Source organism: Thalia democratica, chromosome 2 (assembly GCF_965202585.1).
Source record: "Thalia democratica chromosome 2, ktThaDemo2.hap1.1, whole genome shotgun sequence".
Classification (NCBI taxonomy): Eukaryota; Metazoa; Chordata; class Thaliacea; order Salpida; family Salpidae; genus Thalia; species Thalia democratica.
This window is the reverse complement of record NC_139166.1, coordinates 39786614-39804422: the sequence shown is the minus strand read 5'-3', so window position 1 is coordinate 39804422 and position 17809 is coordinate 39786614. Positions and strand designations below refer to the sequence as shown.

At 26.2% G+C, this 17809-nt stretch overlaps 1 protein-coding gene across 8 annotated transcripts in view; it reads right to left on the bottom strand.

The window, feature by feature from the left end:
- Positions 1–17809, bottom strand: part of LOC145849819 (integrator complex subunit 10-like) — a 47355-nt gene that overhangs the window by 23669 nt on the left and 5877 nt on the right. For 3 of the 8 annotated variants that reach the window (XM_082954887.1, XM_082954890.1, XM_082954888.1), the window contains exons 2-4: positions 8613–8680; positions 1650–1759; positions 820–959 (exon numbers count right to left, since the gene is read on the bottom strand). In XM_082954887.1, coding sequence (XP_082811013.1) covers positions 820–959; positions 1650–1759; positions 8613–8680 — 318 coding nt within the window. Of the gene's footprint in view, positions 1–819; positions 960–1601; positions 1760–5616; positions 5975–8612; positions 8681–16582; positions 16654–17809 lie in introns of those variants that run through there. The other 5 variants (XM_082954893.1, XM_082954891.1, XM_082954892.1 and 2 more) reach the window with 5 other exon arrangements.

The window sequence follows — 17809 nt, the reverse complement described above, 5'->3', positions numbered from 1 at the left end:
ATATTTGACACCTACCCAAGTTTTTGATCAAACTTTACTAAATTAATAGTCTTATTATTAAATGTTTTATAACACTTTTATAAAAAAGCAACAACAAAAAATTAAAAGTACAGGCCATACTCAAACTCGACTTGTACATTGTTATGACAGACTACTTTAATTTTGTAAAATATAATAACTTTGCGCAAAAATCAACATTATTCACGAAAACACGTGTAAAATAGTGTTTGTTTTATACAACTTATATGTATTAGATAACTTATTTCCAAAAACATATTTACGAATAAAAACAAGATAGCTAAATGTATCTAAAATATTTAATCTTAAGTATATAATGGATTCAAACACTTTAAAGTGAATTCAGAAATAGTATAATTTCTTAAAGTAAAGACTATTTTCAATGAAAGTATTTAGAGTTAAGGTTAAAACTACAAACCATAACATAAGATAATATTTTAAACAGTTATAAAATTTACTTAACATTAATTACTCAAGTATACAAAGTAGAAAAAAAGTAGTTGAGTATAATTATAGGTTTTGGTTATAGTATATTAACTTAATACTTTTTTTCATTGCATGAGTTTTTTAATGTAAGTTAATTTTCAAACTCCCTGTAGAGCTGTTCATAATTTGTAGGCAGCTAAATGTTGTCAGTCAAATAAAGTATTTGCATACAAAAATAGTTCTTTGAATAATAAGTAGTTGAATTTCTGACAGACTTTAATTATTTGGATCTTTATAGTTAACGCTTAAAATATATGCGTTTTTATTTAATTACAAATAACTATAACTTTGAAAGTAAAATTTTTTAAAACTCACCCCATAAGTTGTAGCTGAACTTGGAAACCGTTTTATTGCTAGCAAAACTAAATTACAACGATCCATAAAATTAAAGTTAGATTCTGCACATATAACTATCATTTTTTGTTGTAATTCAGGTGATACACCATCAAAAACATCTATGAAGTAAAATGTATTAATAAAAATTAATAAAAATAAAATCTTTAAAGACATAAGTTATCAAATGTATTTACTATTTTACAAAGTTAACACACTTCAACGGAGCTCCGTTAAAAAAAAATACTGTTAGGAAAGAATAGAAGCTAAAAAGGTATATATATGCGTTTACCAAAATAAGAATAAATACCATAGATTATGTTATTTAATGGTTACTTATAGATACAATATATAATGTTAAATCTGACTAACTTATTTTTTCGACCAGTAATAAAATTAGTGATTACAAGGATATAAAACTGGGTTTGGAATACTGATGCTCGCAGACAAAGCAAAAAGCTCCAAATGAATATTTTAATTTCAAAAAAGTAATGCAGTAAAAGCGAGTTTAAGCTTTTTTATAATACAATTTAACTATTATTTTTCGAGTAAACTGCTGCCTATTAATGTTTCTTTCATTACATATATGATACTTAATATAAATTATTTTTCAATTTTAAGCGATTTTTTCAATAATAAGTTTCTAAAGGATTTTCCTTTTTAATGTGGACCTTTTTTACTGAGTTTGGCCTATTCATTGTAAAAGGCTGCGCTAACCCCTGATCTAAAGCTTCAAAATCATGTAAGTATTTTTTATAACGAACTTTGATTTTTAAATGGAAACTACTTGGAAACTACTTGAAAACTCATACCACTATAAAATGATTGAGAATTGTTGAGAACATCTTGCACAATCTGAATAACTTCATTGCCCAACTCTGACTCTTCAGAAAACCTATCTGACTTTTTCATGAACTTAATCCTTAAAATAAATTAATTATGTATATAGTTATTAAATACATTTCTAGACCTTAAAATTTTAATCAAAAATTCATAACTTTGTGATTAACAAATTATAACATTTTACATGCAAACATCTTTTTTCGTTAAATGCAAATTAATCCTTAAATATGTATAAACTTATGGATATAAAAAGGTTAGTTTTATTTTTATGAAATACATTTGGTCTTACATAAAAACTTAAAGTATATTATAAATCAGCTTTTTATATTAAAAAAGTTAGTTGACTTTTGAGATATAGTTAACTTTATGAAATACTTAAAAAAAATTTTTGACTGCAATTTTTTCATTGAACAGTTAATGAAATTTAAAAATTAACTAAAAAGAAATTCTTAAACAGTTTAAAAAATTTTAGGTTTTGATTTTTGAAAACATTTAAAAGTAATTATTTTAGATAATAGAAACTAAATAAGAAAGGTTTATATATATATATATATTATTTGTAATGTACAATATTACGTCAAACTGTTTTTTGTTTTTTTGCATAACTTTTGTATCTTTGTTTAGTACAGTGCTTTTTATTTTGAATTTAACTGGCTGATGATTAAAGCTTTATGAAAAATTAAAGCTTTATGAAACATATGTTCCAGAATTTTTAAAATCGCCATTTCAATAAATTATATATATTTATATATATATATATATGTATAAAAGTTTATTACGATAAGTAAAAACTTGCAGAACTCAAGTTTCGTGCCTATGCACTGCTCAAATGCAAAACAAGTTCAAAATAAAGCACAAAGCAAAACACTCTAATAAAAGTTAAAAATTTTAGCACAAATACATTATGAAGTAATTTTTAAACCGGTTTAAATCATGCAAAACGGCTTGTGCAAAATTTAACTTCCCAATCGACAATAAACTGGCAAAAAATCATAAAACATCAGTGAGTGACTACAAATTTAAACAGAAAATTGAATAAGATAAAAATAAGATAAAGATATAACGATATCTTCACATATCGTTCTGAAGAGAGTATAAAAAACGCAAAAAACACGAAAACGGTATAAAAATCACCGCGAGAGAGATCAAGTGTGGTTAGTTGTCGTAGTTGGTGTTGAGTCGTAGCGCAGTTGCGTTGGCGTTAATGTGTTTTTTATAGGGCTAGGTGTATGTGTTTAGTTTTCGAGCACTACTTTTAATTATGTTTAAGACGTACTTTTGAATTGTTTACTAAGCATTATTTGTTATTGGGCATGGATTCATATTCTTGCTAATATCATTAATATTCATTTAGCGAGTCACTTAGTTACTTTTCTATGATCGTAGACTCCTCTATTGTACAATAAACATTGAGTGTTAATTCGTATTTGTTTACTAACTAGAATTTAACCTAGTTAAGCTTAACTTATATATCTAGCATTTACTTATAGGCTAGATTATATTAGATTACGGTTTAGTTGACACCGTAACCGAGATCTTAACCTCGGTATATTACGGTTTATTACATTCAAAATCAACTACGGTTTAGTTGACACTGTAACCGAGATCTTAACCTAGGTATATTACGATTAGTTTATTTAAGCTACTTATTTACCTTCTAGTCATAATTAATACTACATTTCAAATAAATAGTAAAGTTATTATGAACTAAATTAACAAATTAAGTTTCATCTTACTTCAAGAATACATTTGAAATCAACTACGGTTTAGTTGACACCATAACCGAAATTTTAACCTCAGTAAGCGATGAGTACTACCAGTAAGAAACCTAAAACCCTTTCAGCCACTAGCCTCACTAAACTGGTTACGAAGCACGCTAAGCGTGCACATTCGGCTGATAAGGCAGCAAGCTCTAGTAGACGCACTCAACAAAGTAATCCTGAGCTCAATACAGTCTCTGACCAGCACAGTGTGCAATCAGACCCCACTGTAACAGTTGAGGGTTATAAATAGTGATGTACCGGACTCACTATCCGGGTCCGGGTCCGGCCGGATATTGCCATTTTTGTCTGATATCCGGATCCGGCCGGACTCTAATTTGAAAAAAAAGTCCGGATCCGGTTCCGGCCGGATTCTAATTTGAAAAAAAAGTCCGGATCCGGTTCCGACCGGATCCTAATTTGAAAAAAAAGTCCGGGTCCGGTTCCGGCCGGATCCTAACAGAGATCCGGCCGGACCCGGATCTAGTTAGTAAAAAAGAGCATACCGAAAAGTATTTTTTCAAAAACCAACCCTGTGTAAATTAATAAGAGTCATTTTCGGTAGTTAAAATTAAACACCTACCGTGATTGGCTCATTTTGTACACGTGAATAATTTACATTTGTTTACATTTAAACTATGAAATAAAGATTTCAGATATGCAACTCTTTACATATGTTGTAAAATTTAAAACTTTTGAATGAATACTTGCATTATTTATTGTTTAAAGTTGAGCTCAGAGAATATTAAGAGTTAATACGGTTGAATGTACGAGCTAATGAGAATCATATGACGAAATGTTTCAAACTAAATACTGATGCAACAAAACATCAGAACATGACAGGCAGTTTATATGTAAGCAGTTGGTTAGTTTAGTGTGCAGCTTGAAGCAACAAAATATCTTGAACTTTTTGTGAATTCTTATTGTAAGTAGTGTTTTGTTTTAAAAGTGAATATTTCAACTGGTGTTTAATTGTTTAAATATTTAAGCCAGGTTTATAGTTTAATAGTTTATTGAAAATTTTACAGTCTCTTCTTTACTAAAAGTTTTATTTAATTTTTAGTTTATAGTTTTAAGTGTTTTAATATAGATTTAAATAGCTTCCAGTTTTTAAAGTGTTACCAAAGTAATTAATAATTTTGTATATGCTAGTATTTCTTGTTGTGTTTTATATAAAAAATTCATCACTCAAAACTGCCTTGTCTGATTATAGAAAGTAGTCTCAGTTAGAATTTAGTATTTGTTAGGTATTGATTAATTAAGTTAGGATTTAATTATGATGGGTAGTACTAATAAGTTAAGTGTACCACAATCAGTCCACAACTTTACTACCAAATTGTCAACCTTTGCTAGCTGTTCTACTGATTATTAGATTAAAGTAATTTTTTTCAGTTTTTAAAAACCTCATTCTGACTCAGGCTTGTTTATACTCACTCTAGCTAGTTTTATTGACTTAAACGGTGGCAACCCTGCTAGTTTGAAAATTTTTGGGAATTTCAGAAAATCTTGGACTGCCTCAGGCTAGTTTAGTGTTTTACAAAAACTCAGGCTAGTTTTATTCTAAATTTTTAATGAGTTTGAGCTGATCCAGTTTTCAATATTTGGTAATTTTCTAGTGTATTTTGTTCAAGAACTTAATTTCAGATTTTTAATTGTAAATAACACCTAAATTTGTAAATTTTGTGGCTAACTGTTCTATTTATTATTAGATTAAAGTTCTTTTTTTTCAGTTTTTAAAAACCTCATTCTGACTCAGGCTAGTTTATACTAGTGATGTAGCGGACTCACTATCCGAGTCCGGGTCCGGCTGGATATTGCTATTTTTGTCTGATATCCGGATCCGGCCGGACTCTAATTTGAAAAAAAAGTCCGGATCCGGTTCCGGCCGGATTCTAATTTGAAAAAAAAGTCCGGGTCCGGTTCCGGCCGGATTTTAATTTGAAAAAAAAGTCCGGGTCCGGTTCCGGCCGGATTCTAACTTGAAAAAAAAGTCCGGATCCGGGTCCGGCCGGACCCGAAATTGTGGGTCCGGTACATCACTAGTTATAAAGAGTTGAATAAAAATTGAAAATATTAATATTAGGTGATATTAAAACTTATTAAACTTCAAAAGCGATTTTTTCTATATGTCTACAAGACGATACAAACTTGCTAATTTTGTTTAGGTAGATCTTACCTTTCAGTGCATAAACAACGGCTGTTGTTTCTTTTAGACACAGCCTACATATCAGGCTGTTGCTGTCAGCTATAGGCTGTGCTCTTTTCATAACTTCTAAGAATATTTCAAAATCAATTCCGCTGCGCTTCAAGCTACAAACATACTTTAAAAGCTCAGTGTAACTTTCATTTATGGTTCCTTTAAAAAATGTTTATGATTGGCATACTTGAATCTGAACTGAGTCGAGCACAAGCCGATGTAATACCTCGTCTCAACGCCGGAACTGTGACCCTGTAAACGAAGTTCTCCAAACAGCAATTGCTCCTTTCAAATTATATTTACAGCTACCAGCACAACCACATTGACTCCCGAATTCCTGAGTTTTGATTTAAGTTTTTTTTGGTTGTGTGCCTTAATGATACTCTCTAAATTTTCCGTACACGAATTACTTATTTGCATATTATGTTTGTTGAAAATTTTTGTTAGCGGATTTTGTTTATTTAAGTATTTTTTGACTAGATTTATAAATTTTCTTCCAATATTAGTTTTTACTGAATTGCTAAAAGGAGGGTTGTACCAGATAAATTACTTTATCTTTTATGTTTTTGATTAGTTTTAGGTTGTTGCTCAGGTTTTTCAAATTTAAGTTTGTTATCGTAGCCGCATTTTTTCATTATTGTATCATATTCATTTTTATCTTAAAAATATTTCTTATTTACTAGACCGTTTGTTTAAGCGTTGATTAATTATGTTTTGAATTTCTTTTATAATACTTTCAAGATGGCTTGACTGTTTGTTAACATACATAATTTTTGCGTTTTGCTTTTTATAAGGCATAAAAGAGCTATCATTCAAATTGAGTTTCACATCCAGGAAGTCAGTTATCACTAGTGGCGATTCCACAGTGACTCTTAACCCCATAGATTTGAAGGCATGAGTTTGTTTTTTTAGGTTCTCAACTTTAAAGCCAGAAGAGTTAGGTAATACAGCTAGACCATCGTCTCTGTAAACCCAACTCTATTTAGACCAAATATATCTTTTAACCCGTCTAATATTTTTAGTACCATCCATAAGTAACCTATAGAACTCACAAACTTTGATTGCTAATTATCATAAAGTTTTTTTGAATTTAGTTTGTTAGAAAAAGTTTTTGATACTTAAATAATAGTTAAACAAAATAAAATACACCTGTAAAAATTAGATGACCCTCCTATTGCCACAAGTATGACAACCATATATTTATTGCTTTTGATGTTTAAAGTCATAGAGGAAATAAACACTTTTTGTCCTACTTTGATCAAGCTACAAATAGATTTACTTTTTTTTCAAAAGTTAAAATTTTTTTGAGATTTAGTGCGGAGGTTGGAAAACTGTGGTGACTTGTGAGTTTTTATTTAAATGACTATTAACAAGTATCTGTGTTTTTTAAATACTTCTTTTTTTTTTATAACCTTGATAAACCAATCTGTCAAATGAAAGATTTTTTCATGAAGTGATTTCAAAATGGGTTTGGTTTAGCAATTTTGTGTTGTTAATTTTTAAGGCTGTCAAACCCATTATCTAGAATCTAGATTTTAAATTTGGACAAAATATTAGTATTATAAAGGGAAAAATAAAAAATTAGAAAAATAATTGAAGATCTATCAACTCTCGAAGTTATGAAGTTTATAATCTCATCATATAAACTTTAAAGTAAAATTTTTAACTAGTCTTATTTATTTCTAAGAAAAATTTTTTTTATTGTTTTTGAAGTAAAAAAATGCTTTCATTTTTACCTTTGTTGATCTTTTTTACCCTAACTTTTTTACATTTTTCTACAATAAATTAATTTAATCATGTATAGAAAATTTCTAAAAAAATGAGGGCCCTAGCTTGATTACTTAGAAACATTATACTTTTTCAATTTAAAAACAGCCAAAATATTTTTTTTTTGATCAACTTTTTTTACGGTGCATAACTTATTTTGAAAATAAAGCAAAACACATTTCATTTTTTCTTAAATTTATTTGAGTGTTTTGTTATATTTTTCAAATATCCTTTTGTTGATTCAATTTGATATAAAAATTTATCTAAAACTGGTTATACCTTAAAAAATAATCGGTTTTTAACAATCTATAATATTTTTCTATACTTTTATTTCAAGTTTTTGATTTTAGTCTAATTTTTTTTTTTTTATTAAACTCATGTGGTATAATGAACCAAACATAACATATGTAATGGAATGTAGGGATTAATTTTCATTTTAAGACAATTTTACTTTTATAAGTTCATTATGGTAGGCTCAAACTGAAAATGCAAACAGAGTATTTTGCTAAAACTATCTTATTCTACATTTTTTGAGTAATCATTTAAAAAATTTCTCAGTCTAATCTTTAACTAATTATGGATGACTTGTAAAAAACATATTTCCAAATTGGTTTTTAAAAACTTAAATATTAAAAATAAACTTTTTTTTTGATTATAGAAGTTGTTTGCAGTATTGAAAAATAAAATTTTCTTGAAAATTAAAGAAAGTTATTCTAAAATGGAAAGGGGAGATAGACGTTAGTGTTTATTTCAAAATTCCAACATTTTGGTAATAAAAAGTTCTAATCCATTCGTTTATACTTAATATTAACTGGTCATATTTCAAAATTAAATAATCTTGTTATAAATTTTTTCATCAAATTTATCAAATAATAGCATTATTTTGTTTAAAAAAACTATGGACCCCTATGCTCTCCTTTGACAAAAATGCTTATTTTACTGATTTTAATAAACCACATGATTCTATCATACTAATTTCTAGCTCATACAAAGTTTAAAAACATAAAAACACTTAACAGCATTTATAAAGAAATAAATATATCTTTACATACATTAAAGAATTATTTGCAGCTATAATCCTTCTGGGATTAACTTTCTATTCAAATTTTAGATTTTAAAATACAGAAATTTTAACAACAACTATAAAATTACCACATATACTTAGATAAGTAAAAAAGTAACAAAAAAATAAGTAAAAATCCACAAACATTTGTGCCAATATTTTTGAACAACCAATGCAATTTTCTAGGTTCATCTCCATTTTGAACTCCAAGATCTGAAAAAATTTTTAAGTTTTTTATCTACTTTCATATAGATTTATGCTTAGAGTTTTATTAATGTTTTGTTGACTTTTGGCTTAAAATCAAAATTTTAGACAACTCTTAATTTCATTTAAATAAATTTCAAGGTATAATTTAAAACAAAAGCTCTGAATTCAGTTTTTTTCTTCGACTCATTATATCAATTCAATTCGTTTTTTTTTTAACTAGTACCAATTTTACCTAATTATACTCTGACATGCTTGAATTTTTGAATATGCAACATTTTAGTTTTTGTTTATATTCTTCACGCATAATAAGTTTTTGAATAACAGTATAAATAACTAACATTGTTATATGAAATTTAATATTTTATTTTCTGCTTGAAAAGGTCGCAATCTCTTGCCATAAAATATATAATTTGCATAAACCTTATTAAATTAGCTCTTTACATCCGAGTAAATTCAGCATTCTTTTTTAGTTAAGGCAAATAACTATATCTATTATCTATAGACCAATTTAGCCTGACATTTTCAAAGTAAGGAAAATCCCCTTTAGAAGTCATTTTAGGTATTAGGGGGTCTTGATTAGAACTATTGTAGTCTCCGACTTCAACCAGCTTTATCTCAAAATTATTTTGAGCTTTAAAAATCTGCAAAAAGTAACTCATAGCTTAGTTACAACTCAATAAAATTAGACTAAATTGTGAAAAAGGCGATTGCTCCCCCCTTTGCCCTTAACATAACAAATTCAGTGATAAGTTTTAAAATAAGTGTTATATCTAATCTATTTCTAGTGTAAAAATTTAATATATATTACTAAACACAATTGTTCAATTTAATTAAGCACTAAGTAAAAATATTACAACCAGAAGATTTATAATATAACAACGTGCATTGTCGTGTTTTATTGAAATTTAAAATGAAACACTTACACAAGTATTAAAATGAGTAAAAAATGTTTATTATAGTATTTTGACTAATACTTAAAATTGATACATAATTATAAATCCTAAACTCTAAATAAATACAGTGATTGTTGATGTCGTATCAGATTTAAAAACCTTACACTTAAATTTAAAAAAAAACCTTTAATATTTTGTTCTTGTAAAGAAAAATGTATTGTACTTTAAATTTGTACTCCAACAAAACTTAGTACTTAAATCTTAAAGCTAAGTTTTAGTGTTGTGAGTATCTCTAATAAATTAAAACAAACAGTAAAATATATGAACAAACTGCTAAGAGTTTTAATCTAAAAAGTATTTGGTTAAAGCCCTTAAATTAGAAATTATCAGTTCAACCAACTAAGCTCTGAAAAAATAGCTGGTGTAAACAAATTCAAACAAACAGCTAAGTTGCTGAACTTAGCTGTAATGTTTAAACTGTATTTTTTTTATAAATTTTCATAATTATGACGTATATAACCTACTCAAAAGAAAATTTTTTTAATTTTTTAGAGATTCAACAAAATCTTTTAAGCATTTATTTTAAAAAAACTTACTGAATTTGTCTTTAATAAGTAATTTTTTATTTATTTAAAATTAATTCATATTTAAATTTTATCTTAAAAAGATTTGAACTGAGAACAAATGAGATTCTCAAATTTTTAAATAAAAAAACTGATTTAGCCTGACGCTTTTTAACTTTTTTCAAAAAAACTGTTTAGCCTGACTTAGGCTGACGCGCAGAAACCCTGTAAAAAGCATATAGACATATAAAACACAAACACAATTCAAATAACACAACTTATACAATAAAAACTAAGTTTTTAAATAGAACGATTTGAATTGAGGGCATAAGGTGGCAAAGATCTGATTTTATATTAAATGATTTATCTCTGTTGGATTCTGCTATGGCTATTCTCTCCAAATTACATATTACTACTTTAAAATACTTGAAACTATTTATTATTACTAATTACTAATATACTTGAATTTGTTTATAAATACTTATCATTACTTATCTTTACTAACTACTACCATATTTATTAAAACACAGTTAAAGTTTTAAAAATTTATTTAAATAAAATACCTGTAATTAAAAACTATAAACAAATTGTTTTTTTCATCAACTATATTGATTTAGATGTAGGACTTGGTTTAAGCCTATAGTTTTATTTAACTTGTTAGCAGCACCTAAGTCTAGCATAGAACCATAAACTTGCAAAAAATAATAATAACAATAAAGTTGATTCCAGGTTAAATAGCAACCCTAATTTGAGTACTAAACTAGTTTATCAGTTTAAAGAAACTTCTTAAAAAATTATAACTTTAAAAATCGGTCAAACTTAAGCTTACACATCTTCTTAATTACTTAGGAGCAGAAAAAAAAGTTTTTTTTTTAATCCAGATCTATCCAATTATGTATATAACTTTGAAAACCGCAACCACTGGTTCCCAGTGTTTCTAAATCCAGTTAAATTTGAAGGACTTATAGCTTAAAGCCGCCTACAGGGTTGCCATTCTAAGAGTCAAAAAAACTGCCCGGAGTCATTCTGTTTTTTTTTTTCAAAACTTTTTAAAATAATTTCGCCTTTTGCGCTAACTACTTATACCTTCCTTTTTTTATCATTTCAATTGTATTGTTAATATTTAAAAGGAAGGTTTTATGGTTATGCTTTTGTATTAGATGAACTTATGAAAGGATACCATTTTCGAAGATTAAATATTAAAATTTTACATCAATTGAGATTAAAAAACAATGTGTGGATAAATTTATTTAACCATGTTAGTTAACTTTATATATTAATAAAAAATAGTTAAATTCTTTTTACTGACAACAAGTATTTATCACTAATAAAAACAACTTTATCTATGAATTGAGAAAATATAAAAAAATATAATTTTATTTAACTATTTAAGTTACAAGAGTTTTCAAGTATATTAAAACTTTACAATGCATAGTTAACTTTATATATCCTAACTGTTTCTGTTTATATAAACTCAAATCATGATAAATATAAATCTCAGATTTAAAACAAAAATTAAAATGTTCTTTCTAGTAGTGAATAGCTGGCTGCAAGGCCAAGAAAAAGTTTAAATAAGTCTGTAAAATCAATTAAAACCATGTTTTTGAACAAAATCGGGGGTATAAAATAACAAAATATTGTAAGAGGATCAACTATATCTTATTCTAGATCTAGAAAAAATATATCCTGAGATTTTTAAAAAACCTCAAAACTATCTTGAGGCTTATATAAAAAAATCAAAACTGCCTTAAGTCATCCTGAGTTTTAAAAAAAAGTTAAAATAGTAAAATCCTGAGATTTTCTAGAATTTAAAATTGTCCTGAGTACTCTGAGTTTGTGTCAACACTGCTTATTCTAAATTCTTAAGCTCCTTTTTGAAGACTTACTTATTATAAATTAGTAGTGTATAGAATAAATTTAACTAACAATTTTTATAAAAAATATAAATTATAATTGAAATTAAGAACTACTGGCTATAATTTACAACAAAAATGTTTAATACAGCAAGCTTTCAATAAAAAATGTTATTTAAAATGATGTATAAAAATAGGTAAAATTGCATTTAAAATCATAATAAACAATAATAACTTATAAAAATTGATACTTCCTTTCAAAATATAAATAAAACAATAAAACTAATTAAGTCAATCTGCTTAACTGATGCTCCAATGCCATACTCTAAGGAAAGCAAACCTAGTGAAGAAATCACTGCAGTTTCATTAAAGCTGTCCGTAACTGGCTGTCACTAGGAACCCTTACAGTCATAATCATAAAGATATTTGCACAACAATGGGTGTTTTGTCAAACATGAACCTTTTTGCTTCAAATATGAACCAGTTTTATGGTTGCCTTAATGGTTCACTAAGAACTAAATAATAATGCTTTAGAATTGTACTAATAACAACCAAAACAAACTAGGTTGCAAAACAGCTTTTCAAAAGAAAAAGTTGAAAACATCTTAAAATAATCAATATGTATTGTACAAGAAATTAATTTATTTTTTACCTTATAGTTTGGAACTAAGTTTATGTCACTGAACTTATGAAATATTTAGTATTAGAAATTACAAAGCTAAAGAATTGAATTTAATTATATTTTTCAACAACAATTTTAATTGTTTTAAAAGTTGAGTTTAAGAGCGTACAAGATTAAATCAACTTTTGAGATATGTACAATTTTGTAAAAAGTTTCTGTTAGTAAAATACGCACCATAATTTTTCTATTTTATCAAGAAATTGAAAACTCTGTAAAATTTGTTTACTGGTTTGATATTTAAGAAGATTTTGGAAGATTGTATTTATCAAAATTTACCCATGTGTAGTCTAGTATAGTATTAGTAGTATGTATTGATTGAACAACATTATTGAGTCAAAAATAACAAGTATTTTTAAACATTTAATTTAACTAATTATTATTAGCATTTAATAATTGTCAGAATCTAATTTTCATAGTCAACAATTAAATGAAGTGAGAACTCTACTATTATAAAAAACATGTCTAATAACATACAATTTTTATAAAAAGTACTTAAGTCTGAGCAGATCTTTGTCTCTTTCTGGCCTTTTAGATACTAAGTCTTAGTAGCTGTCAAATTTTCACAGCGTAAAAAATTGCATTAGGGGACTAAAATGCATAAGGGCATAAAATTGCAGAAGATACTTTTGCACAAGGGGATAAAATTGCACAAAGACAGTTTTTCACAAAGGGTCACTTTAGCGGGAGCCGATCATTTCTAACCCACTATCATTTCTAACCCAATCATTTCTAACCCGATCACTTCTAACCCGATCACTTCTAACCTGATCACTTCTAACCTGATCACTTCTAACCTGATCACTTCTAACCTGATCACTTCTAACCCGATCACTTTTAACCCGATCATTTCTAACCCGATCACTTCTAACCCAATCACTTCAAACCTGATCACTTCTAACCCGATCATTTCGAATCTAATCATTTCTAACCCGATCACTTCTAACCCGATCACTTCTAACCCGATCATTTCTAACCCAATTACTTCTAACACAGTTAAACCCGATCATTTCTAACCCGATCATTTCTAACCCGATCACTTCTAGCCCGATCATTTCTAATCCGATCGTTTATTTATGTTACGTTTTTATTTTTTAATCTGGATTTCATGCAAAAACAAACTAGTCTTAATGAAGTTATTAAAATAATAATAAAAAATTAAACTTTAAGTTACTTTAAACATAATGATTTTAATGTGTTACATAATATTATTTTAAATATAAATTTCAATTTAGTATTAACTTAACATAATCTTAATATATTTTTATTACCTCATTTTTTGATTTTTTATCCTATACATAATTTTAGTTTTTTTCTATTTTTTTTTTGTTTTTTCAATACACTTTAAGAGACGTTTTTCGTTAATCATATACAATTAACTAAATTGTTTACTTTAAAGTAATTTGAACTCTTCTTTGTAGAATTTTAAAAAAAGCAGTGATAATTATATTTTAGTTGGATCTTATTTTAATTAACGTGACTACAATAGTTTTAACTTAAGCAAATTTTAAATGTAAACTCTTACATTTGTAATATCCAGATACAAAAACTTTTATATTACGGTTTAAAAACTACATTGAAAGTCTGAATTTTTATTATTGCTTACTAATGTATTAACCTTTTATAGTAGGGTAGTTTTAAGTTTCATTTTAATAACTTATACAAATTGTTATGCAACTTGCATAGGCCTATTAAGATAATGGAATTTAAAAAAAAACATTAGGAGAAGTTAAAAACTTTTGTTATATTAAAGGGAAAAGCATGGTTTTTAATGGAAACTAGCTATTAAAACACTTATTTTATATAACTAAACCGCAAAAGTTGTTATGTCGATTGACCGTCTTGATTTCACATCATTAATAAATTCCTACTTAGTTTTAGAACAAAAAAAATGTTTAATACTAATAGTTAAACAGACAAGTTTATTTGTATAACAAGTTCGAGGGTAATTAAATCTCGCCTATGTTTTAATTGCGACTTAAATTAGTACTTTAATTGACAAACATTTCTTTAAAATTACTTTATTATGAGCAGTTGAAATAACTTAAGTAAAAACAAAATAAGTATTAAAAATAAAACATTTTGAAATAAAACAATAAATTAATTATAGTTAAATTAAGTATAATTAAGAGCAGAAATTTATAAAAACTCCGTTAAGTTCTTTGTTTCTTTTAATCAAATATTTTTCCAGACGATTATTACACAAAACATATTTATTTTTTATTCATTACAGTAAAGCCAGCTTGCAGTCTATTAACTTTATTCTCGGTGGTTTTTTGCACCTCTAAATTTATAAAAATATGATGAGTTTTTTCTTTATTAAAAGTTTAAACCTATATAATAGGTTTCACAATACAAACTGGTTTTATTATTTTGTTATAAGTTTTTAAGTTATATAGTTTAATCTAATAATTTCATATTTAATGATCGCTACGTAATCTAAAGTTTTTGTGTTTTTGAAAAACTGTAAAACAATAACTTTCAAAAGATATCAAGAAAATTATTTTAGAAATATCTATTATTAATCGTGAGAATAATCGTGTTTTTGCAATTTTAACTTTTTATGAAAAATGTAAATTTATTTTGCCCTACATAAGTTTTATTTCAAAAGAAACAGAAAAAATGCGTAATAATAAGTTTTCGACACTTAACTTTCATAGTTAAGTTTATTATAATTAAAAAACTTAATTACAGTTTATTTTTATATACAATTTACCAGTTGATTTAAGAATTAAAATTAAATTAAAGTTCAAGTTAATGACAACATCTAAATATTTAAAAAACCTTCTACCTCTACTTTTGGCTTTGTATTAAACAGTATACACTTTCGTTTAAAAAACTTAGAATTTAATAATATTAATTTTAAATGAAACTACCATTACAATTACAATTACTAAATTTTATTAACTGTATTATTTAAAGTTTCATAAACGCTGATATTAATATTTTTAAAAAGTTGTATTTCATATAAATTCTCCCTGAATTTGGAGGCAAATTGACAATCTTGTTTCTACACTTAAAAATATATATTAACCATATAGAATCATTTCAACAGAAAGTACAGAATAGACTATAACAGCTGCGATACTCAATATATTCCTTACATTGACAACTATCAAAACTTAATATTTAATCTTTAGAATACAAATACTTATACTTTTACTAATGCTTTTTTAATTAATTAACTACACTTAATTAATAATCCAATTTTAAGCCTTAGAGTCAAAACAATAAACGAATGAATTAATATCAACAATTAAATTTTAACAAAAGCTATCTGAACATTAGGTTTTATTTTAAACAAAATAAACTAAACATCTAAATAAAACAATTTTGTTGAGATAAATTTGTTTTTAACACAAAACCTTATCTTAAATAAATAACAAATTTAACAAATTAATATATTAATACATATCGGCTAAATAAATATCGGGTTAGATATGATTGGGTTAGAAACGATCGGGTTAGAAATGATCGGGTTAGAAATGATCGGGTTAGAAATGATCAGGTTAGATATGATTGGGTTAGAAGTGATCGGGTTAGAAATGATCGGGTTAGAAGTGATTGGGTTAGAATTGATCGGGTTAGAAATGATCAGGTTAGAAATGATCGGGTTAGAAATGATCGAGTTAGAAGTGATCGGGTTAGAAATGATCAGGTTAGAAATGATAGCGAGTTAGAAATGATAGTAAATTCACTTTGGCACAAGCAGACAATTTTGCATATCAAACATTTTTGCACTAGTTGAATTTTGTTTTTTTAATATTTTTTTTTTTACTATCACTGTTACCCCTAACCTTTTCTCTTGGTCGTAACTTTTTTTTTACTATCACTGTTACCCCTAACCCTTAACTTTGATTGGTTTTTCTTTGTAATAATTTATATTAGTATTTTTTTTTATAATAATTGTTACTCCTAACCCTAGATCCTTCTTTTTCTTTTTCTTTTTTCTGTTTTTATTTACTCTTGTGCAAAAATGACCCTCAGTGCAAAATTGTAACTTGTGCAAAATTGACTCTTGGTGCATAACTGTCTTCGTGCAACTTTGTGCCCTTGTGCAATTTTGTCCCCTTGTGCAATTTAGTAACCTTGTGCAATTTTGACCCCGTCCACTTAATCTATTTATCATTCCAATTATTTATGCTTGAGAGTTTTTTGTTTGAATTATTAATATTATAGTGTATAGTTAGCTTAAAAATTTTATTAATTAAGTAGTTTTAAATTAACTAAAATCTTTATATTATTTCATAACTAAATGCAAATTTTCTCTTAAATTGTATCTATTTTTTTACACAAAACCGTAAAAAATTAAAAGCATGTGCTTTTTAACTAAATTAATTTGGGTTGCTTTTTTCGTCAATTGAGTAAACATTTACAAAATAAATTTCATGTTCGATTGTTCTTATTTACCAAGCAAAAATTTTATAATTAATTAAAAAGTTTATTAATAAATTAATTGAGTTTTTGACATAATAAATTAAAGTGTTTCAATTTAAAATTAATATAAAAAACTGACTAAAAGATTCAAAAAAAAATTGTTACACGACTTATAGTATCTTCTTTCATAATCTAAAAAAAAGTGCAAATTTATTTAAAATAACAAAGAAAAACTATATAATAAATTAATTATTTTGAAAATTGCAGACACTGAACGACATATACACTAAACATTATTTTTTTTCACTTTAAAATTTTAAAGAACTAATTAAAACATTAATATAATATTTTATATAATTGTTTTATTTCTAAATTTTGTAGCTTATTTAATTTATTTGTTTACAAACCATCTTTAGTTCGAAAATTAACCATCTTTTATTATTCACTTTCTTTTTTTTTGTTGCTTAATTGACTTATTAGCTTACACAGGGTTGCCACAGATCAAACTGAGAAAAATTTCCTGACTCTTCCTGACTTTTTTTAATCAAACTCTTAATTCAAACTTATTCTGTTTCTAAAATACATAATCAAATACTTGAAACTATATAAAACTTTCAATCTTATTTTTATACAGGTCAAAACAACAGTGTTTTTGCTGAATTCAATCATCTAACTTCCATTAAATCACTTGAAACAGCTATGTATGATTGATGTATTTGCAATAAATAGCTTTATCAGCAAAATACTTGTATTTTCTAACTTATAAATAC